The sequence below is a fragment of the Crocodylus siamensis genome, chromosome 5 (genome assembly GCF_052110815.1).
Source record: "Crocodylus siamensis isolate JL-2025a chromosome 5, ASM5211081v1, whole genome shotgun sequence".
NCBI lineage: Eukaryota > Metazoa > Chordata > Crocodylia > Crocodylidae > Crocodylus > Crocodylus siamensis.
Window position 1 is genome coordinate 8813828 of NC_143399.1, and position 23793 is coordinate 8837620.

A 23793-nucleotide genomic window follows, 5' to 3' on the forward strand; every position below is an offset into this window, starting at 1 on the left:
AGGTGGAGACAATTGCAATCTGAAATATGAGCAAATATGTCTGCTTAGGATACACCAAGAATATAATTGGTTCCACAGTAAAATAGGGAGGTATGAAAGAAAATAGACTTGGGGCTCAAAACTGCACTTGTCAGTGTAGTTTCTGAACATCTTGTGTGTCAGCGTGTGGAATGTATAAATTTCACCAGCAGGAGGTAAGGTGCTATTTCGGGATGATCGAGAGGACTTGGGAAAACCTTCAGCTGTTGTGTCACGTAGCTAGCTTATGTCAGCATTATGGAGCGATCATATTAGCAGCTGACGTGGTGACCTTACATTAAGCCAGCCCTGTAACTTGTGTTGTGCACACTCACCTTTGTTATTTGCACCACCACACAAGTAAGGAGCTTGTGAGAGTGTATGGGTCCAAATTAATGGAATCACTCAAAATAAAAAACATAGAAGACTGTAGTGAAGGCGAGCCCCATACTGGTATGAGAAGAGCTCCCACTTACAGACACACAAGGAATTTATGCAGGCACACAGCTGGGGCTGACTGCTGACAGGTACATAGTTCAGCAGAATGATCCTGCTCAGTGTTTTCTCGATAGGATGTCAGAAGTCCGACATGCGATCTTGATGACAGTGACCAGCAGGGCTCTGCAATATATTTGTCTTCCATTGTTTCCTTTTAAGAGACAGGCATGACAGCAGATCCACTAGGTAGCTGCTTAGTCAATCAATACAGGGTGCTTGCTTCTTTGTGTGGACTATAGTAGGTCAAAAGCAACAGTGACTCATTCTACAATTGTCTTCACTAAACAAATGAGTGCTGTCATAATTTAGGCTACATTAAAAGCCATTTTCTTTTATTTGTTCTAATAGATAATTACTGGATACTCTTGTTCCCAATTGTATAGGAGGTTCAAGAGAGGTTGAATTATGATGATTTAAATGCCAAGAAAATAAGCCTAATGACAATCACTAAAAAGCAGCAATTGTCTGCTGGAAAAATAAGTGGAAGGCCCTTTTCACCTGTAACATTCATCATCATCGATAACCAACATGACATACACAAATACATTTCCTAGTTCCTAAAAAGAATGGAAATGTGTTCCTCCCCTCCAAAAAACCCCCATTTACCATGCCCTTTATTTTTAAAAAGTTTTAATTTTTCACCCTGGTACAAAAATACAGTACAATGTGATGGCAAGGCATTCTCCAAAACATTCAGCAAGAGTGGGAATCCCCATAACACTTCAACATAATCTTGTCTTAATATTAACCAAAGATGAACGGATGATGGCTAGCTGGAGCTCCTACCTGAAGGCAAGTCAAGACAAATCACAAACAGCTCTACAAAGAAGATCTTCTGCCGAGTGAATATTCTACAAGCTACTTTGGGATACGCATGAAAAAAACAAACAAACAAAACTTTATTTGGTTTAGTGGCAAAATTACTTGTTTGATTTGTTTGGCTTTTTAGAAAATAGCTAGCTTGAGTCTCAATCTCCTACTCATCTGAGCATCTCCCACTGATGGCCAATGAAGGATCCAATCCCAAATAGAGATCAAGCTCTCACTATTTCAGTGCATAATAATCACACTGCTCATCCTCTTAAGATGCAGGTTAAATGCTTTGAACGCTGGATACAAGTGGTCATTGTTACATGGACACCCACTGAATATTTGGTTTGAGATCACTTCAGGGACTCGTGTAAATTAGCTGTTAAGTATTAAAGTGTAAACTGGCTGGGAAAAAGGATAATACTCTATCTGATGCTTATGTCTGAAAAATCAAAATGTTTAACCTAGCAAATTACTAGTAAGAGAATTCTGTCCTTCCAGTGCAACTACATTTCTTGGTCTGTTTAACAGTTTATCAACAACAAAAAAACTTTAATACTTTTAGAGTTTCAAACTGATGGATAAGTCATGTTCAATGTATATATTATAATTCATCTCCAAGATGTTTCTGCTTGAAAGCATCACCTGTCAGCTTCTCCTGAGCTTCTTTCATCCCCTGGACAACTGTAAAAAATAAAATTATATATAGAGCATCAGCTGGTTTGTTTCAACACATATGATATGGATTAAGTAGGAAATTCTGAAAATGAAAAGTATATTAGCCGCTACTGGTACAACTAGATGGCATGAACACTTGGAAACAACATGCAAAGGAAAAAAAAGATAAAAGGGTGTGCCCTTTTGGCTTTATTATGAGGCATAAAGAATCTCTTAACATCTTCCCTTCCACTCTTCCTCCTGCTTTTCCCTTTCACCCTTATTTATAAATTCAGCTTGCACCTAGCCCTTTTTCCCCTAGAAAAACTCTATGACCAGGCAGAATTGATAGGATTAGTACATCAGAAATACCACGTAGCTGAATTTGGGAAGGACATTTTTAAAACACTCAGAATAGTAGAGGTTGACTTTTAGCTCATTTAACTCATATAGTTGGGGCTGGTCCTGCTTTGAGCAGGGGGTTGGACTAGATGACCTCCTGAGGCCCCTTCCAACCCTCATTTTCTATTATACTATGTCTCACATGACTGAGAAGCAGTTGGCAGCAAAGATGTCTATATTAAAGGTTCAACACTTCCCTCACAATCCACATTTCTGGGACCCCCAACACTTTTACCAGGAAAGGCAGGGCTTGACATCACTGATATTTCTAACAACATTTTATACAATATGTATTTTTTATTCAAGAATGAAAAGCATCTTTAAAAAAAGTTTCAAATCACCACAAAGCAACATAAAACTTTGTTTTTCATTTCAAAGGCCATCTTTAATATAACAGAGAGTCATTTTCTGCATATTTTCCCAATACTGCTGAGATCAATAACTTCATGGCAGCTGAGCAATCAATTTTTCCCAGGCTCACAAGGAAAACCCTGGCAAAGCAATGAGAAGTGGTAGCTGCTTCTGAAAGCAGCATATCATCAGAAAGATACCCTCTGCCCTATCATGCACAAAATATTCTATCCGACAGCTCTTCTCTTTGTTGGCCATCTCAGCTGCAAGGACTAAAACTAAAGCATCCTCCCATTTCTAGACATGGCCTCTCAAGAACTGAAGCAAGCAAGTGGGATGCTATGGAGAAGGTCACATTTCTGTGTGTGCAGTTTTTGGATAAGAAAGCTTGAATTTCCAAAAATATCACTACCTGCCTTTTGCAGATACTAAGAGGTTACTGCATAGCAAGTTACACACGTTATCTGAGTGGGGTTTAGTTTAAAGATCAGGTATTTGGCATTGGCAGGATGCTGTATGTGAAAGACTATAGTCTTACAAATTATTAGGAAGATCAATTTTCTTCTCTTTCTTCCCTTCCGTTATACTCCAGAGAAGAAAAATCACATTTCCTCTCAATTGAGCATACTCTCAACTTATGGGATAGCTATAATTTCCCACTGTTGCTAGCACTGGTCTGTTCCCCCCTGTTGTTAGTGATTTTTGGAACTACAGTGTCAATCAGATCTGCCGTTACCAAGCTTAGATGACACAGTATTTCAAAAGACAGCACCACTGGGTCTATACTAAGGCTACAAAGTTTACCGATGATTATACAGCCTCAAAAGAATAAACTGATGTCACCTTTCCCACCTTCAATAAACTGGCCATTGCTTGGTGCAATGTGGCCTGTGAAGTGTGGTGCATATATGCATACAAATATACACGTGCCTATATGTACACACATATATTTATATAAATATTTATCATACATTTATATACACACATATATAAATAAATAAATAAATGTATGTGCATACATATAGGCGCGTGTATATTTGTATACATATATGCACCACCCTTCACAGACCACATTGCTAGCTCTTGGTGCAATGGCCAGTTTATTGGAGGTGGGAAAGGTGACATCAATTTATTCTTGAAGCTGTCCCTGACAGCTTAAAAGTAAAAGGAAAGAACAGGCATGGTGAAGTACTGCATTTATAAAGAGAAGTCAGGAGTGGATGTGTAACCAAGTCCAGATTTTTTAAGATCCAGATGGGAAACAGAAGCACACCCTGATTCTATGCTAAGGCTCCTGCCACCCTGCCCAAGGTGTTGAAGAAACTCATTCATCTGGTTTGTAGCAGCTTCCAGGTATGCTGTGACCCAGTAGGTTTCCTCTGCTCCGTACACAGGTGTCATGTCCATAACATACTTGCAATTCAGTCCCACCCAAACCAAATCTAGAATTAATTCACACATACCCTGATCAGCATTGGTGTAGAAATACTTGTAGCTGGGATTTCCCTTCTCATTTATGATCTCTGGATGGATTTTTCCACTGGGATCTGTTCAATAGAAGAGTGATTAAAATGTTGAACAAGTAATGACAAGTCATGCGAGAGGATGTAGCAGCTGTGTATGAGTCTTACCCATGAAGAGGATTCTGGGAATGTAGCCACCATCAGGGCTAAAAGCTTCATCCTTTGGCTCGTCGTCATCCTGTGGGTGGCAAGACAGAAATAAGAGAACATTTGCGCTTTCTGAGCAAGCTAGTCAACAAAATGTAACCTTAAGGAAATGTGCTATCTTCTTCCAAGGGTAGTTTGAGTAAATGTCATCTTGAAAAGATGATAAATCATTACAAAATTCTCTACAATGCCAACCAAAGAAATAAAGTTATTTTCACCCAGATAAATATCAGTTGTGAAAATAAATTTAGTTATCTGCACCAAGTTACATACTTATTCTGTTTTGGGGTTGTAATGTTTGTCATGTAGTGACTGCATCTATAAAAGCCATTTTTCTTCTGATTAGCGTAGAGAGGGAAAATGGGCCAATTGTTAAAGATATAATGGAACAGACTCAGCTTCATAAGTAGAACTACTATATAAATATTGCAAAGAGTTTCCTTTTTAATCAAACAGACATATCAAATTAGTACTGTGTGATTATTAGATAATTTGAGGAATTTAGATAGGAAGGACAAATAAAGAGTTAAAAGAAATATGGACTTAAGGTACTTCATTACAAAATGGTAATATGGACATGAACTGTAGGAAAGCCTACCTCCAGATTGACCATAACAAAATTATGGGCAAGTTCAGAGATCTCCTTGGACTCGGCAAACTTTGGCTTTAAAGCTAAAAAGAAAAAAGAAAGAAGGGGAAGGGGAATGGAAGAGAAAACTACATCTAAATTCTACCGAGGGAGGGGTGGGGGGGGGGGATTCAGGCCTATAACAAAGTCCCCATTTCATCCCTAAAGAAGGGACTGGCAACATATGGGCCATGGAGCTGCTGGATCTGGCCCATGGAGTGGAGAGCTTTGCCTCTGCCCAAGCCCATGCTGGGTAGCAAAGAGCTGCAACCAAGACCATGCAGCTGGAAGTTGCACTCACATTGCTGCTGGTTCACCCCATGCCCCCTCATCCCCCTGGTTTCCCAACTGCAGCAAGGGTGCAAATTCCAACTATTAGGGAACTAAGCCAGGGCCAAGCAGCTGCCAGCTGTGCCCAGGCTGCAGCCAGGAGGGGAGAACCAGACAACTTTCAGCTGCCCGCCCCCAGCAGAGCTCCCCACCAGCTGGAAGCTGCACTCGCTGGAGCAGGGGACTGGGAGAACTGGCAGTGGTGTGGGTGCAGCTCCCAGCTGCCTGGCCCTGGTACGAGCACAAGCAAACTCCCTCGGCTGATTGAGCATGAAAGCCACCCAACCTGTGCAAGACTGGAACCAGGTTGTTCTGGCCCACGGTTTATAGAGGTTGGCAGTCCCTGTTTTACGGCATAAGTACTTCTCATTGGGAAACTGAATCTTTGTAACAGCTACTGAATCTGCGACTCGGAATAAAAGCTAGCTAACCAAACCCTCGCTAAGCAGTCATAGTCATACAATGAATACTGAGCAAAAATAGCTATATGGGTTGTATTCAAGCCAATGGCTTCAGAGCAGGAAACTCTCCACATTGCATTATCAATCAGCTGAACCATCTACTCCACTTTACCTACAGTTTTAAAGCAATGCAATTTTTAGGCCCTTCTATTATGCTACTGAATAAGACAAAACATCTAATGAATCACTGAGAAATAACTATCCAGTGTAAGTAGATTTAATTATATCAATAATTGTTCTTTATCAAGAATTCTCAGTAAAAGCAGAATGACCCTTTTTTGCACTTTTACATGATTTAAAGGTGAGAATCTAATTCTTACTGTACTGTATTAAAGAGTTCTGGTTTCTGGCATTTAGCTGTAGCTCTCCTTTGGCAACAACAAACAGTACATGTGTTTGCTACTGTACTGCTTGGAGCAAAAAGCAAATGCAACACACGCTACATTTTAAACATTCATATTTCTAAATAAATAATAATATAGACTTGTATATAAAAAAAGCTTCTGTTAAGTCTTTTAGCACTAAATGCACATACCTTTGCACGCTCCACACCAGGATTTGTGGATGATAATCATGAGGGGCAAACCACTAAAAAAAGGCAGAAATTGATCATTATCGCTGAGTTTGCCAGTGAAACTCAGAACCTGCACTTTCTAGCAATCAAGATATCTAAAGAAACTTGCGGATACTGGAAGATAACAGGCATATAAAAATTCTGTCATGCCCTTTGCATTAGCTTCTTTACAAAAGTTTGCATGTAATTACAATTCCGTGTAAATATTACTCCACAGTTATTAATTATAAATGCCACAAAATAGTTAAACAAGCATACTGTCCAACCACTTCCACTGAGGGGCTGGAGGCAGATCTTTTAATAACATTTTACACCACACGGGTTTTTGCAAGATGGTGGCAGCTGCGTGAGCATTTTTAACGAGACCAACAAGAAAACTATAATGCTCCGAAGCGTTCATTCAGGGCACTGACAAGACATGGAAAAAGAAGAGAAAACATATATACAGAGAGGGTGTGTCAGTGGGGGCTTTTTGGTGCTTGTAGCCAAAGCTGATTCAATCACCTATTAGATAAAACCACCAAAAAAGTCCTACTAAAACCCCTCTCTCTCTACAGACATTGAGAAAGGCGGGTGCAACTAAAGTGCTGCCTCATCTGGGCATGTGCTGGGCTCGGTGCGAGAACATGCCAAGTTTAAAAGCACTGTTTTTTCTTTTTTCACATCTGCAAGCAGCTCCCCATGCTTTACTTCAAGCTCAGTGCACTCCTGCGCTGAGCCTGGCACATACCCAGAAGAGGTAGCACATTAGTTGCACCCAGCTTTCCCAATGCATGTAAAGATTGGGTGCTTTAGTGGGGCTTCTTTGGCACTTTTATCTAATAGCCGATTAAAGGATCTTCTGCAGGCAGCATTGATGGTCCTTCTCCAGTGTCTTGTGGACGACCTATGGGAGACACCTCATCTCAGCACTGTACAGCAAGGTGAGGATCACAATTGCTTGATAAACAATGAGCTTGGTTTTGGATCTGACATTGTGATCTTTGACCACCTGTTTCCTCAGGTGTCTGAAGGTGGCACTTACACATTCGAGGCCTTGTTGGATTTCTCTGTCGATGTCAGCCTTCTGCGAGAAACGGCTTGTGAGCTACACGAAATACTCAGCCTTCTCCAGTCTCACCATGGATCTGAATTACCAGAGGTAGGGACTGCTCATTAAGAGCTGGATGATGGAGAACCTTAGTCTTCTGCAGCGTTTATGCATGTGCTCCTGGGGCGGGGGGGGGGCCCAGGGGCTTTAACTAGTGCAGCTTTGAGAGTCACTAATTAAAAGTACCTGGAGTGTCACATGCATCAGCATCTCCATGCTGAAAAAAGGCAGTGGGGGCACTTTCACTAAAGCTTGATGAACACCGGAGTCCGCTGAAGCAGACTCGATTAATCAAATCTGCTCCAACATGCTATAATTACAGCGCATCGGAGTAGCCTCGCTGCACGTGTATAGGCACCACTGAATGTTAAGCATCAGTCCAGTTTTCTTGTATGCCTTGGTAAAGACATCGATGTTTGCCTGAAGGTCTACTTCCAAGTGAGCACAGACTGCAGGAAGTGCTGCACTGAGTGGGGGAACTGATGTTGATTTTAAGGCAGTGTTTCCCAAACTTTTGGGAATGCATTCCCCTCCCCACAATTAAAATTGGTGGCATGCTTCACTCACTGGTCTGGGGACTGGATCTGCTCCATGGGCCTAATCTAACTGCATGAGGCTGATGTGGTCATGGCCCGATCCAGCCCATTTTTCTGTGATGTGCTTCCACTGCTCTTGCAGCATACTAATGCATCATGGCTCATGCCTCAGGAACCACTGATTTAAGGACTCCAAGTGGTTCATAACCCTCCACATCCCTAGGTTAGATTTAATTACCGTCATTGCTAATCATTTGCACCCAGTTTCTAGCCTCAATCTGTGTACTTTCAGCTTCCAACCACATTATTACATTAAGTCTGCTTGCTAGATTAAAGAATCATCTGCGAAAATATGTCGGGGGGGGAGGCTTAAGCAGCTCTATTTTACTTCTTTAAAAGGAAGGTAGAAAGTCATGAAGTAGCTTCTTAAGCCTCCCCTGAGGCTAATATTTCAAAATATAATAAAAATTGATTTGCTAGGATAATTTAATTAAATGACATGCCAGTTTTGGAACACAGACAGACAAGCAAGTTTCCCAAAGATGTGTACATCAGCTGAATACAGGACTTCCTGTTACCTCAACACACGGTATTTTACATCGCCTACCTCTGCTTTCAAGATGCTTGGCATATAGGAAGGTGAAAACACTTGAAACAGAAGCTGAAGTATGACCCTAGAGAAGCTGCGAGCTTGCTGTAGTAACCTAATTTCCACCTACTTGTTTCATATGCAATCCAGAGTATAGGACAGCACCATTTCAAAGGCCACCTCATGGTAATTTTGTAACAGAAGTGTTAAGTTCCACTGAATAAAGCTTTGTAATTAAAATCACCTCTGTTGGTCCATTTGTTGGCTGTTGAAAATAAATAGAAATCCCTCAACGATCTCTTTAAAACTGAAACCATACATAAAAGAATTGAGGATTGGGAGGGCACTGTTAGGCTAGGAGACAACCTTTAAACAAATTTTATGTAGTATTATTTTGTTAACACCTTATATTCAAATGGAGCACTTCAGAAGTTCAATTTACTGCTAATGATAGGGTGGAATCGATCAATTCTGCTTTTCTATTTTACACCTCTAGGATGTTTGGTAAAAAACCAAAGCAAACTGTGCCCTTTTTGAGTCAGGTGGTGTTTTTTTTAAACAAGAGCTCCACGTGTGAAAGAAACACATTAGAAGGATTTCTAAGGCTGCTACAGCACAGCCACGGCTCATTAGGAATACAAGAACCCAGGGCTCTGCATGGGACCAGAGGCTGCTGCAGCCACAGAGCTAGTGGGTCAAGAAACACTGCTAGTAATGCCTTTTACAGAGGCAACTGATTTATGGAGAACAAGGAAATATGCTATGGGAACAGTATGGGCCCCAGAAAGTGTACCCCCATCCCCCAATATAGTTTTGGGTAAAACCTGCAGGAGCAGCTAGAGCAGGGACTTTGGCCCTTCACAGAACTTTAACACTTGTGACTGGACTGCCTCTGTTCTGTCCCAGCTGATTGCTTGGCTTAGGGTTCCCTGCTTCCCTCTAAGTCTCTCCACCACAACTCCTTTTTAGATCAGGCTTCTAACCCCTTCTCTTTTCTTCACATTTATCTTACCTATAGTTTCATAGTTAGTAGGGTTGGCAGGGACCTGAGCAGATCATCAAGTCCGACCCCCTGCCCTGGGCAGGAAAGAATGCTGGGGTCAAATGACCCTGGCAAGGTTTCATAGATTTCATAGACATCGGGGCTGGAAGGGACCTCGGGAGATCATCGAGTCCAGCCCCCTGCCCAAAGGGCAGGAAGTCAGCTGGGGTCATAGGATCCCAGCAGCAAGATAAGCATCCAATTTACTTTTGAAGGTGTTCAATGTAGGTGCTTGAACCACCCCCGCTGGCAGACTGTTCCAGACCTTGGGGGCTCGGACAGTAAAGAAATTCTTCCTTATGTCCAGCCTGAAACGGTCTTGCAGGAGTTTGTGACCATTTGACCTCGTCATCCCTTGGGGCGCTCTGGTGAACAAACTTTCCCCCAGATCCTGGGGGTCACCCCTTGATAAATTTATAGGTGGCCATCAGATCACCCGAGCCTGCGCTTTTCCAGGATAAAGAGTCCCATGGCTCTCAGCCTGTCATCGTAAGATCTGTTTTCCTGACCTCTGATCATGCACGTAGCTCTCCCCTGGACTCTCTCAAGCTTCTCCACATCCTTTTTGAATTGTGGAGCCCAAAACTGGACGCAGTACTCCAGCTGCGGAATTTGCTCGAGAAGCATCTATGGGTGCACGCCAGCGTTTTGGTCGCTTTACTAGCCGCAGCATCGCATTGCAGGCTCATGTTCATCTTGTGGTCAATGATGACCCCCAAGTCTCTTTCTTCCATAGTGCTAGCCAGCGTAGCACTGCCGAGCCTATAAGGGTGCTGCAGGTTTTTCCTCCCAAGGTGAAGAACCTTGCATTTTTCGGTGTTAAACACCATCAGGTTCTCGTCTGCCCATTTGCTGAGCCTGTCCAGGTCAGCCTGGATCACCCGCCTGTCCTCTGGCGTGGATGCTTTGCCCCAAAGTTTGGTGTCATCGGAGAACTTGGCCAGTCCACTCCTGACTCCAATGTCCACATCGTTAATGCAGATGTTGAACAGTATGGGTCCCAGGACAGAGCCTTGAGGGACCCCACTGGTCACAGGGCACCACGATGAGTGACTGCCATCAATCACAACCCTCTGGGTCTGACCACGGAGCCAATTTCCCAGCCAGCGGATCGTGGTGGAGCCAAGGCCACAACTGGCCAGTTTGGCCAAGAGGTGATCGTGGGATACCAAATCAAAAGCTTTTTTGAAGTCAAGATATATGACATCAACCTCTTCTCCCTTGTCCAGGTGATAGGTCACCTGATCGTAGAAGGAAATGAGATTGGTCAAACAAGACCTACCCGCAACAAACCCGTGCTGGCTATCCCTTAGAACGTTAGCCTGGGCCAGTCCCTCAAGGATGGCCTCCTTAATAAGCTTTTCTAGGATCTTCCCCAGGATAGAAGTCAGGCTAATGGGCCTGTAGTTAGCCGGATCCACTCTCCTCCCTTTTTTGAAGATCGGCACCACATTGGTCTTCTTCCAGTCTTCGGGCACTACACCAGAGCGCCAGGAGTTTTCAAAGACCCGTGCCAGGGGCTGGGCTATGACGCTCGCCAGCTCCTTGAGTATCCCTGGGGTGCGGATTGTCAGGGCCGGCTGACTTGAAGGTATCCAGCTTGTCAAGGTGTTCCTTCATGAGGTCAGCATTGATGGAGGGTAGGGGATCCCCATCACCCGGCTCTCCCTGTCCCATAGCAGGCATGGGCATCCCGTGTGACTGATGAAAGACTGACGCAAAGTACCTATTTAATAGGTTGGCTTTTTCCTGGGCATCAGTTGTCAGTTGCCCCATCTGGTTTAGCAGGGGTCCAACACTGCCCTTGCTTTTCCTCCGGCTCCCCACATATCTGAAAAAGGACTTTTTGTTGTCCTTGATGCCTGAAGCTAGTTGGAGTTCAGTTGCAGCCTTGGCTTTCCTGGTTTGCTCCCTGCAGGACCGGACCAGCGCAGAGTAATCCTCCTTGGAGGTGAATCCCGTCCTCCATCCTTTGTAGGCTTTCCTTTTTAGCCACAGTAGGTCCGCTAGGTCCCTGGAGAGCCAGGGGGGCTGCTGTGCCTTCTTGCTGCCTTTCCTCCGTGTTGGAATAGATTTAGCTTGTGCATTGAGGATCGCTTCCTTGAGAAGCAACCACTCTTCTTGAACTCCCATCTCCCTGGGGTCATGGTCCCTGAGGGCCTGACCGACAGGCCTCTTGAGCTTGTCAAAGTCGGCTTTTCTGAAGTCAAGGACTTCTGTGTTGCTGACTGACTTGCCAGCTTTACGGCGGATGGTGAAGGTGATCAGCTCGTGGTCGCTGTCACCCAGCTTCCCATCGATCACTAGGTTGCCGATTAGGTCATCCCCCGTAGCCAGTACCAGGTCGAGCAGCGCTTTGCCTCTCGTTGGCCCACAGACTTCTTGAGTCAAGTAGAGGTCATCCACGCACGAGAGAAAGCTTTGCGACCGCTCGGATTTTGCTGAGTGATCTTCCCACGAGATGTCCGGGTAATTGAAGTCACCCATGACAACCAAGGTCCTGGAGCAAGCGGCCTCAGTCAATTCCCGGGCGAACTCCTCGTCAAGCTCAGGACTTCGAGTGGGAGGTCTGTAGTAGACTCCCACCGTTGTGTCCCCTGTGCCGTATTCCCCACAAATTTTTACCCAGAGGATCTCTAGCTGTCCATGCCGGTCGCCAACATCAGCTTGCAGGGACACGTAGCTTTCCTTCACATAGAGAGCTACACCCCCGCCCCTTCTGTCAACACGATCCCTCCTGTACAGGGTATAGCCCTCTACACCCGTGGTCCAGTCATGGGTGGAGTCCCACCAGGTCTCCGTTATCCCAATGACATTGTATTTCTTTGCACTGAGCAGGAGGACGAGCTCCTCCTGCTTGTTGCCCAGGCTCCTGGCATTAGTGTACAGGCAGGCAAGTGTGCCCTTGGGGGCTCTTGCCTTGCCCACAGATTGTGCCAGGGCTGGGGCAGGGGTGGGCTCCCTTAAGTACCTTGGTCTGCTGGCTTTGCAAGGGTCACTCAGCGGGCCAGCAGTGCCAGTAGTCCCCCCATCCCCCAGCGGGCTTAGTTTAAAGCCCGGTGGAGCAGGTCAGCCAGCCTGGCTGAGAAGAGCCTCCTCCCCAGGGGAGAGAGGTGGAGGCCATCTCTTCCCAGCAGCTCGCTGCCTCTCTCGCCAAAGAGCGGGCTGTGGTCATGGAAGCCAAAGCCTTCCCGATGACACCAGCGCCGCAGTCTTTGGTTGACTGCGTGGATCCTCCTCTCCCTCCTCAGCCCATAGCCCGAGACTGGGAGGATGGACAAAAACACCACCTGAGCTCCCAGACCCCTAAGCCCCACTCCCAACTCCCTGTAGCGCCTCATGACCTGGCTGGGGGTGCTCCGAGCTGTGTCATTGGTGCCCACGTGAATAAGGAGCATGGGGTAGTGGTCTGTGGGCCGGAGGAGCTACGGGATCCTCTCCGCAGTGTCTCGGATGCGGGCCCCCGGGAAGCAGCAGACTCCCCGGGCTAAGGGGTCGGGGCAGCAGATTGCCCCCTCGGTCCCCCGCAGGATGGAGTCTCCCACAACAAACACCATCTAGCCTCTTTTTGAAGACCCCCAGGATAAAAGCCAGCACCACTTCCCTTGGAAGTTGGTTCCAGCTCCTAGCTGCGCTGTGAAGTAGCGCCTCCTGATATCTAGCCTAAATCTACTCACAGTCAACTTATGGCCGTTATTCCTTGTTACTCCAGGTAGCGCTCAGGGGAACAGGGACTCTCCCATTGCCTACTGGTCCCCCCTTGGCCAGTTTATAGATGGTCACCAGATCCCCCTTCAGCCTTTCTGGTAGAGGCTGAACAGGTTAAGGTCCCACCACCTCTCCTAGTAGAGCCTGCCCTGCTGCCCCCGATCAAGTCAGTGGCCCTCCTCTGGACCCTCTCCATGCTGTCCACATCCCCCCTGAATTGCGGTGCCCAGAACTGGACACAGTACTCCAGCTGCGGCCTGACCACTTGTCAGTGTTGAATCCCATCTTATTCTCATCCGCCCACCTCTGTAACCTGTCTAGGTCTGATTGCAGCCTATTCCTCCCTTCTAGTGTGCCCACTTCTCCCCACATCTTAGTGTCATCTGTGAATTTGAACAAGGTGCTTTTCACCCCCTTGGCCAAATCGCTAATGAAGATGTTGAACGGTACGGGCCCGAGGACCGAGCCCTGGGGCAGCCCACTGCCCACATCCCTCCAGGTCAAAAGTGACCCGTCCACCACCACTCTCTGGGTGCGACCCTCCAGCCAGTTGGCGACACATCTGACTGTGTAGGCATCGACAGCACAATCTTCTAATTTTTTAACGAGAATGGGCTGAGAGTGTTGAAGGTCTTCCTTAAGTCCAGAAAGACAATGTCCACCACGACACCTGCGTCCAAGGATTTTGTGACCTGGTCATTGAAGGCTACCAGGTTGGTCCGACATAAAACCACCTTCTAAAAAGGCTCAAATAAAACCACCTTCTAAAAAGTGATGTCATCGTTTTGTTCAATCTTCTTGTATTCTAGCTCACTTTGTTTCTTATTTATTCTGGCTAGTCCTTCCCCAAGAGCTCACATTTTCTCCATTTGCACTTTACCCAGCATACTGGAGCCCCATTCCTAGTTGGCCCTTAGACCCTGCGAACTACGAATGCGGCTGTTACGTTAAAATAAGGCCCTATACTTTTAAAACCGTAGAATACAAATATAGAGAATTTGTAAAAGATGGTATACAGATTGTCCTTTAATTCTGTTCATCATAAAGAATCTCTCTGAGTTTGAATAGGTAGTAATGACCAATCATAATCCTTAGCACTAAGAAGAAGAAGATAATGCTGAGAAGCATGCATTGAACATTCCTATTGTAACTACTCATATATACTGAGGTAAGAGCCATCTATCTCCCTGCAACTGAGTTTCTCCTCCCACGCAAAGAACACATTCTTCTGATGTGTTCACATTTTTTCAACCAATACTAGCGTTGTATCTTAAGCCAATTAAAAAAAACCAAACAAAACAGCATGCAACACTGCCATTAACTTCTTCCTTGTGTCTATATTCTAGCCAAACGTAATTGTTGTCTTTCATTCAGCAGTAGGTTTGCTGATATACAGCCCCAAAAATAGAGAGAGTTTTAACTAGTATAATATTATTCCCATTTCACCAGGTAACACAATACAACCAGGCAAAAACTTGTCAGGTACCATATTCTTTTCTTGTCTTGGGGAAGATTTTCAAGATAAAGTTCTCAGTCAGCAATTTAAAATCTAATGTCAGTAACAGTGGGGGCACAGGTGTTTTACAAATTGCCAACCACATAGTCTTCAGTTTTTCTCTTCACTTCAGATCAGCTGAGGAACTGAGTTCACCTACAACTTCAACCAGAACTCAAACTCACAATATAATAAAGCCCATATATATGCTGACTGATAATATCTCAGATGAGCTTCTGTGCTTTAATTAAATATTCATTGAAGTAAACACCTTGCCCCACTTCACCCTTCAAATCCAAACATACAATTAATTTAGAAGAAGGAAAGCTTAATAGGGAGGAAACCACTCCTTCCTCAAAGATAAGCAGCAGCTACTATGTCCACATGGGGCACCGATACTGAGGACACTGAGATTAAGCAGAGAGAGAGGGTCTGAAGCGGACATCGGTAGTCAGGTCAGTTGAAGTGTATGGCAGAAATCCAACGGTGAAACCCAGAGCAGAAAGATCATGAAGACCACAACCATTTCAGATCATTTTTATTATAAGTACACCCGCTGTTAACTAAACATTAGGTATATACAGGTCACTGTTTAGAGATGACCGTGTAGAGGAAGCTATGGCACCTTATGTAACAAATTATTTTGCAACTAAAAAAGTTGTTATTTCAACCAAGGCACAGGGTGTCAGGGCAAAAAACAAATTTTGCGTTCACTGAGAAAACAGATTCCCTCTTTCAAGTTCCCAAGGTAAGAAAAAAACATTCTGAGAACATAACTAGCTTGAAGAGAGACAAAATATCCCCATGCTGATCCAGAAACATATCCTTCATTCTTGATGTATAAACACAAGATCTACCTTAGGTAGAGAAACCTGGAAAAACCCACATGACAGGGCTGTTCTAACCCCAGACACAGAAAAACTAATAGGAATCTAGTCCCCTTCAAATCATTTAAACTTCCCTGTTCAGGTGATGGAAACTGGACTGTTAGCAAAGTCTGGCTTTCCATACCTGCCATAAACCAACCATTAGTTTTTCATCCAAATGGCCTAGAGGCTCCCTTCCCAGCCATTGCTTCCAAGGGGCGGAGGGCTCAGGGGCAAGATCCCCACAGCGCCTATTAGGAGATACATCTGTGCAGACAGCATAGGCCAAAGAGGTCGATTCTCTCTCTCTCTGTCCCCAGACACTAGAGTCAGTGGAGCAGGTAACAGGCCACTCGTCTCCCACTGGAAAACTTCCCCAGCCAGGGTCGGCCTCGCACTGTCCCAGGCCCCCTGGCAGGGGAGGGTGAAGGCAACTAGGGGGTCATGCACACAGACACAGGAGGGAGATCACTGGATGCTGCGGCTGAGGTACTGCAGGAACATGGCGCCCAACTGAGGCAGGTTCTCGTCGCTCGGGTGCATCTTGGTGTAGCTGATGAACTGGCGGCGCAGGCGGCTCAGCTCAGCCGCACTCACAGGCCGCCTCAGCACCAGGCCTTCACCGCCACCCGCTGGCACCGGGATGCGCTCTCCGGGCTGGGCGCCACCACGCTGCGCGGCCAGTACAGCGCCCAGCACCTCCTGCGTGACACGGTCCAGCTGGTGCAGGAAAGCGGTGGACTGCAGTGGCTGGGTCCGGGTGGCCTGGTTGGGCGGCTGCGGTGGGCTCTCCAGCAGCGCGGCGCGCAGGGCGGGCAATGGCAGCGGCTCCTGGCCGCACACGGCGAAGAGCGGCCGATCCCAGCGGTTCCGCGCGTCAGGCGGCTCGAAGGGGCCGGCGGGCGGGTCGCGGCCGGGCTCGGGGCCGGCGGCGGCGCAGTGCAGCAGGCAGTGCGGCGTGCCGGCCTGCTTGGCGGCGCAGTACAGCTCGTAGCGGAAGCTTTTCAGCTCGTTGCACGCGTCCACCACCACCACGGCCCGCCGACCCAGCCGCCGCTCCGCCTCGGCCCGCAGCGCCGCGCGCCCGCCCGCCTCCCCCTCGGCCACCACGTGCACCGGCCACCCCTCGGCGCCCAGCGCCGCCCGCAGCTCCTCAGCCCGTCGGCTCTTGCCGCTGCCCGGCAGGCCGCACAACACCACCAGCGGCATGCTCCTAGTACGCCTCCATTACCGACCCGGAAGCGCCCGCGACTACTTCCGGGGCAGATCACGCCGCGGCCTCTTCCGCGGTCCCAGGAAGACAAAGCGAAGCCGGGCTCCGGCGGTGACGTCACAGCGCGGCCCCAGCCAATGGCAAGCCGGCATAGTGCCCCCTCGTGCGCCGCATGTCCTACTGCAGGCTAGCGCGCATGCGCCACTACTACGGTTTGCTTTCCAGCCCACGTGGGACTCCTGGACACTCCCACCAAGGAGCCACGTGCGCCTGCGCTGGGAGGGGTTTGGTTGGGGAAGCCCACTCAGCCCAGCATCCTGGAAGGGTCGCTGTCAGCCTAACCCTGCTCCTGGGAGCCAGGAAAAACAAAGTCATTAGGAGGTCGGATAGGCGCCGTCTCTGTGGGTGCTCAAGCACCTACTGAAAAATGAGCAGGTGCTCAGCACCCGCAAGCCACAGCTACAGGCTGCTTAAAGATGTTACCCCCCCCAAAAACAGACCCCCCTCCCCAAAACAGCGCTTTACTGGAAGAAGCAGCTCTGCAGCTTCTGTAAAGCTCCTGGACTTCAGCGAGGCTTTTTTAGCTAGAAATGATTCAATCAGCTATTAAGGGCCCAAAAAAGCCCAACTAAAGCATTCAATCTCTATAGATTCTGCCGAGCCGAGTTGAAGTAACACCCCGCCTCTGCTGGGCATGCAAAGGGCTTGGCACGGGACTGTACCAAATTTAAAGTGAAGCACCGGGTTTTTTTTTTTTGCTCTTTTTTTGGTTTGTTTTTTTAATGTCTGCAAGCACCCACGGGCAAAAACCGAAGTCGGTGCCTGTGGTTGGTCTCCAGAAGGCTGACAGGGCTATCACGCACCTCACAGTTTATAACTTAAGGTGCATCTCTATTCTGCCTTGTGTCGTGGACTGTCACCTGCCAAGCAGGCCACGTTTTATATGTACACTCTATACAAAAAGTTTATAATTATTAAATTGATGCTACAAGTCTGTTATGGGTATGACAGCTATAGGTAGGTAGAAGTTCAGCAGCAGAGAATGTGATCTCAGTCATCATGGAAACAGATTCATACTCTCTATGCTGCAGTTAGCTTGGTTTTGGTCGAGTATATTGCACAAAAGCCACAACATATGCCTCTTAGATTTCTCTAACCCCATGACTCTGTTAATTTAGTATCTACATAAACATTATTGTTATTGTGACTAGGAGTTGTGAGATAGGTCAGTTTGATTGCAGAATTCAAATTCAAGCTATGCCCTTTGAAAACAAATGTAACGACTGAACTAATAATATAGGCAGGATTATTCCGGAAGGCTTTCAAAGGGTGCCTGAAATCTTGCCTAATTTAACAACTCAAGGGGCTGCTTTTTATATCTGAAAAATTAGAAAAAATTTTTTGCATTTCCAGATTGGTTTCACAGATGGTAATAAAATAATTCCCTCATTTAACTTAATGGCATCAATCCTGCATACATGTATCTAATTTTATGCATGCAAATAGGTCTGTTGAGTCCACAGAAATTACTTAAGTCTACAAGTAAAAGTGTGTGAGTTACTGTTTGCAGAACTGGGGCCCATATCTCTTTCTATATTACAAAAAAAAAAGTCAAAACTATAATTTTCCTCTACAAAATGCAGTAAAAGCCAGACTAGCAATTGGATCTACATGGGTAAACCTAAGCAAAGCCCCATCACAATGAATGAGGTTCCACATGTGTTCAAGAAACTATCTGAAAGATCTCACTGTAAGCTCTGGGCCTGGGTCATTAAAAAAAACAAAGCTTATGTTTTCTCTCTGACCAGGATATGATCAGGATATATAGGTTCTTTTGAACCACCTTATACTTTTCTACAAAAGCAGCCTCTGTGACTACATGTAAAAATTAATGTAGAATCTTTTTTTCTTTTTACATACAGATATTCCTATGAACTTCAACTGCATAACATACCTGGCAGCTGCTTCTTTCTTTCCATCTTCTAGGGTCCTCCAGTGGATGTGATCTCCAAACCCTGGAAGCCAGAAAGATTATGAAAGTTGCAGGATTTAAAATGGCAGTTGCTTAAGTCTTACAAGTTAACCTCAATATTCTATCTGTGTAAAGTTTGTGATCCTGATTCACCGTATGCAATGTCTAAAGATGACTGCAGAAGGATGGGGGGAAGAGAGTCTGGTATTTATGTCCATTAGTCTGTTATTAAAGAATAAAAGTTCAACCCTGAAAACGTTTAGTTGGGCCCATCACTGATCTATCTTCATCAGGCATGTCATCCTGGTTGTGTTATCCAGTGCTGAAAGCAAGCAAGAGGACGCAGAATGCCATCATGATTTACCATCTAAACAATGGACCTGGCAATTATGTGAACTATTAGTAGTATTTTTCTATTTATAAGTATACATTACATAAGAAGTACTTATCTGGGTTTCTAGACACCTTTACATTCATTAAAATATAACTGCACTTAACAAACTAAAATTAACCCAAATAAAGTAATAATATAACTGAACAAAGGAAAAGGAAGAAAAAAAAATTAAGACCAATTCTATAATATCTCTTAGGTCGCTGGAGAAGTTGTAATGACTTGAAGCATTACTTCTTATTATCCGTACCATGCAATCATAGGGGTTCACAGCAATGTAACATGCTCAAAATGGTGGTATAAGACCCCCAAAAAGCTTGAGGACTACTGGCCTGGGGTGAAATCCTGACACCAGTAAAGTCAATGGAGCGTTGTCATTACCCAGCTGACTCGATCCAGTTTCAGACAAAACTACATTTAACTGCTCACAGAGAGATGCATGGTTCTTCTTTATGTGGAAAAACAGGTGAGGACAGACCTTTCTGACAGTTTTTTGGTTTTGGTTAATTTTCTTCAGCCTTAATAACCAAGCTTTTATGGTTAAAAGACTTAATAATAAGCAGCCATCTGTCTTTGTATAGGACTTACAGCAGAGATTGAAAACCATGAGACTCTCATGGCCACCAAAGATCCCATCGCAGTTAAGAATAGATCTATCAATCCAGATGTCCTGGCAATATTAAGTAGAGCACCCCAAACTGCAGCCTACTTATCTGAATTCCTCCTACAGTTACAACTGGATATAGTATTCTTCTTCACTCCCTTCACTGAAGTATGTAGCGCTGCTGTGAGTTGTTAGCGGGACTGTGTCACTCACCAGCTAACTATACTTCAGTAATAGATTAAAAAGGGATCTATACATATTGTTCTCCTATAGCAGTTGTAGACCACTTGAGTAGTGTGGAGTTGGTCTGTGGACTGGATCTGGAGCTGTCATCTGTTCACAGGGCTGGATTTTGGTGACAGCAGCATTAAAAGTTGCGGCTTCCATAACCCTGGCAGCTGCTGCTGCAGCTCCTACTGCTGGATTTCCCAACCCATAAGCCAGATGATTCCACTCTGTATTCAGCTTATGGGGGACCTCATGGGTTCAGAATTGTGACAATAAGACAAGCGACAGCAGTGTTAATTACCATTGCTCTGAGAGCTGCAGCAGTTAATATTGCTACCACTTGCCATGATGTCAACTTTCCAGACCTGTGGGAAGCCTCACAGGCCGGATAACACAGCTCCAGGGACTGGATCTGATTGATGAACCATATCGTGATCACCCTTGGTCTATTGTTAATGATAAGAGCTCTTAGGAATTATTCTGAATAAAAGATATATAAAAGATTTATTAATTGAAGATACATAGCACAATAATTAACAAGAGCATAAATCACTGTAAAATTATTATACTAAGCACTATATTGATAATCGTCATGGAGTAACAAGAAAGAAAAACAAAGGAACAAGCCAACTATTACATAGTTTGGGGGTTTTCACCAGCTGATAGGAAATGCAGCCCCATGGAAGAATTTCAGAGAAGGATTAAGGCTTTTTTTCCCCTCCTCCCCCACCTAATTCTCATTTTAACTTGATTTAGACACATGCATTACAAGTGGAGACACCACTAGAACAGACCATCTGCCAGGCTTTAACAGTTAGTAAACCTACCTTCAGTGCTTTTATGTATAAGAATTATTTCTGTGTATAGAGTCAAATATAGCTTCCTCATATGTATTCATTGTAATCAGCAAAAGCACTTAAGTGTGCATTTAAATATATGTTTCAAGTACACACTTAACGCTCATTTAATGAGACTCGGGTTTCTTATTAAACATTTCAGAGTCAGGACCCAATATAGGTAACAAAGTCCCTTTGATGTTAACATGCTCCAGCATTTTGCTGAATCAGATTTGAGTAGGTGGTAAGAATCCCTTTGATGCAAGTGGAGACAAGACTGGGGCTGTGGCAATTGCTCAACAAAAAAGAACCAAAGGCATCAGCCAAAGGGGAAAGCAAAGGTAGTCTTTATAAGAAAAGTGGAAAGAACTGGGATCAAGGTCAGTGAAAGCCTGTGGCACTTTTTAAAAATGGATTCTGAATTTGGCAGGTTTTAATTGCTGGCATAGAAAAGGATTTCACGCTCTACTGTGTTCTTATGACCCTTGATTCCCTCTTTCGGGCAGGACATTATCCTCCTCATACAAGAAACAGCTTCCTTACTCATCATATTTCAGTTTAACCTGGCCTGTCCCACATCCACTTTTCATTCAGGATATTAGAGCCTAAGTATATGGTATACCCTGTACGTAGATCACGTATAGCTGCCAGCAACAGATTGTTTAAAAAGGAAGCCAACGCTTGTACAACCGAAGCGGAAGAGAAATAAGGGTAACCAGTTTATCAGCAGAACAGTCCACATCATCAGCTGCTCTTTCATGGAGATAACAATTGATGATGGCATGCTGCATCCTCTTTCCCTTCAGGATACATAACTAGTTCCCATCTACAGCTCTTTCAAAGGACTGCCTGCTAAAAACTAGAAGACCGTCTACTGATCTGGGTTGATGAAAAGTTCCTGTTTTAGATTCATGATTGTTACAGTTCACAAAGTCTTTTTGTGTTTATCTTGAAATATGACGACCTGTAATATATCTTCACAAGCAATCTCATCAAAGATTTATTAATACATATTAGACCACACTGCTTTCTAACAAGCAAGACTAAACTAATGTTCATCACCATTAAGATGGGGACAATCTTCACCTTCCCCCACTGCCAATGCCTTGATTAAATTTATTGGCTTTAATATATAAAAAAAGATGAGACAATATTTTCCACTCCAAATTAAATTCTATTTCTATGAAAAAAAAACTAAACAGGTTGTAAAATAGTCTTATTTGAAAGAAATGGGAGCCCCTGGTATATAAATTAAATGATAAGAAAGGAAAAGTATTGATGCTGAAGTCATAACTTTCATAGATATTAGGGCTGGAAGGGACCTTGCAAGATCATTGGGTCCAGCCCCACTGCTTTCTTGTCTCTAAAACAGTTTTAAACACTAATACACTGGTTACACCTACTCCACATTCAAACTACAGAAGAAATATAGGAAAACTAAAGGAGGACTCAAGAGAACTGGGGAAAGATAAATCTAAAATTGGATACAGAACGGACAAACATCACAGTTTATTTAGGAGATAACTGGCAAGAGTAAGACAATGAATTGAGAACCTAGAAAAAAAAATCAAAACAGTATCAAGCTGACTCAGTGGCGGTAGAAATACTAGAAATACTGAAACTCGGACAGGGAAAAGTTAAAAGTTACAGGACAGAAATCATCTACTTGTTAAAATATTTAGTAGCCATGGCCTCACTATGGTTTCCTTGGACAGCTGTAGGATGTGAGAACAGGATAACTTGACAAGAAATGTACGGTATCTTTACATGAGATTTAACTGAAGGACCCATTACAAAATCTTGGATCGTCAGAGTGAGAGGTTTTAAAAGCCTGCCACCAACACTCAATTAAAACGAAAGTCTCTTTCCTCCCCAGAGCGAAACCGCGGAGGCCTGCTCTCCCAAAGAAATCAAGAGTTTTGACCTGCAAACTGGAACCCCCTCCCCCAACAATAACTGTACAGCTCCTTCTCCTTCATTGCCACGACATGAAGGCATTTTCCGCTCTTGCAGCACCGCAGTGCAATTGTTCATCACCATCATCTCGTGCATCTCGGCCTCATTTCTACCCTGGTCTCTTCCCCTCCCTGTGGATAATGAACCAGTTAATTCCCCCCAAAAATACAGTCAAAGATGCCTATAGTCTTGCAAATATTAAATCCTGCGACTGCAGGGCCCCTCCAGATGTCGGGTTCGTTATTGCAAGCGTTAATGTGAAAATGCAAGCAAAAAAAACCAAACCAAAAGGCAAAGAAGAGATGTCTAACCCTTTCCAAGCCCTTCTCCGGCAGAGGCTGAGACAAGCACCAGGAAAACTGAACAGAGGAAGCAAGTGGAGAGAGCCGCTGCCTGAACCTTCATGGTGACAGCTCGGATCCCCAGCGGCACAACGACTTCCCGGCGGCAGATCTCCAAGCAAGACCAGATCAGATCAGATCCGATCGGATCACTTTAGGTTATGGGTTTTTTTAAACCCAGGAAGTGATGTTTGGCGGATGTGGGTGGTGCTCCTGCCGCAGGTTAGATGCTGAAAGAAGCCGATGTCCTGAAAGCTGAAAGAAGGACTTGGCAAAAAGAGGATTTGGTTTTTTTAGCAAAGCTCCGTACGGGCCTGGTTTTTACGGATGATCTCCAGGGGGGAGACAAGCAGCGGGATTTCACCTCCCTTCGTGCTGGAAGCCCTCACCCGCGAAAGGGTTCGTGCTGCAGGACTCGCCTGGCTCCCAGACACATTTCGGATTGCCCCCGGTTGGAAGCTCAAAATGCTTGTATTTGCAGGAAAAAAAGAAACTATTGCACACGGGGGAAAAAAACTGCAAGCAAG

General features: G+C 45.0%; 2 protein-coding genes across 2 annotated transcripts; both read right to left on the reverse strand.

Moving 5' to 3' along the window:
• Positions 1-1129: 1129 nt before the first annotated feature.
• Positions 1130-23467, reverse strand: TXNDC12 (thioredoxin domain containing 12). Its single transcript, XM_090048687.1, has 7 exons — positions 23237-23467; positions 18893-18953; positions 6361-6413; positions 5005-5078; positions 4368-4437; positions 4200-4283; positions 1130-2010 (listed from the first exon to the last, which is right to left on the reverse strand). Exons 1-7 carry the CDS (start codon positions 23328-23330, stop codon positions 1931-1933), a joined length of 516 nt encoding a protein of 171 aa, XP_089904813.1. The 5' UTR covers positions 23331-23467; the 3' UTR covers positions 1130-1930.
• On the reverse strand, positions 15381-17347 carry KTI12 (KTI12 chromatin associated homolog). Its single transcript, XM_090048686.1, has one exon. It carries the CDS (start codon positions 16932-16934, stop codon positions 16194-16196), a length of 741 nt encoding a protein of 246 aa, XP_089904812.1. The 5' UTR covers positions 16935-17347; the 3' UTR covers positions 15381-16193.
• Positions 23468-23793: the final 326 nt, after the last annotated feature.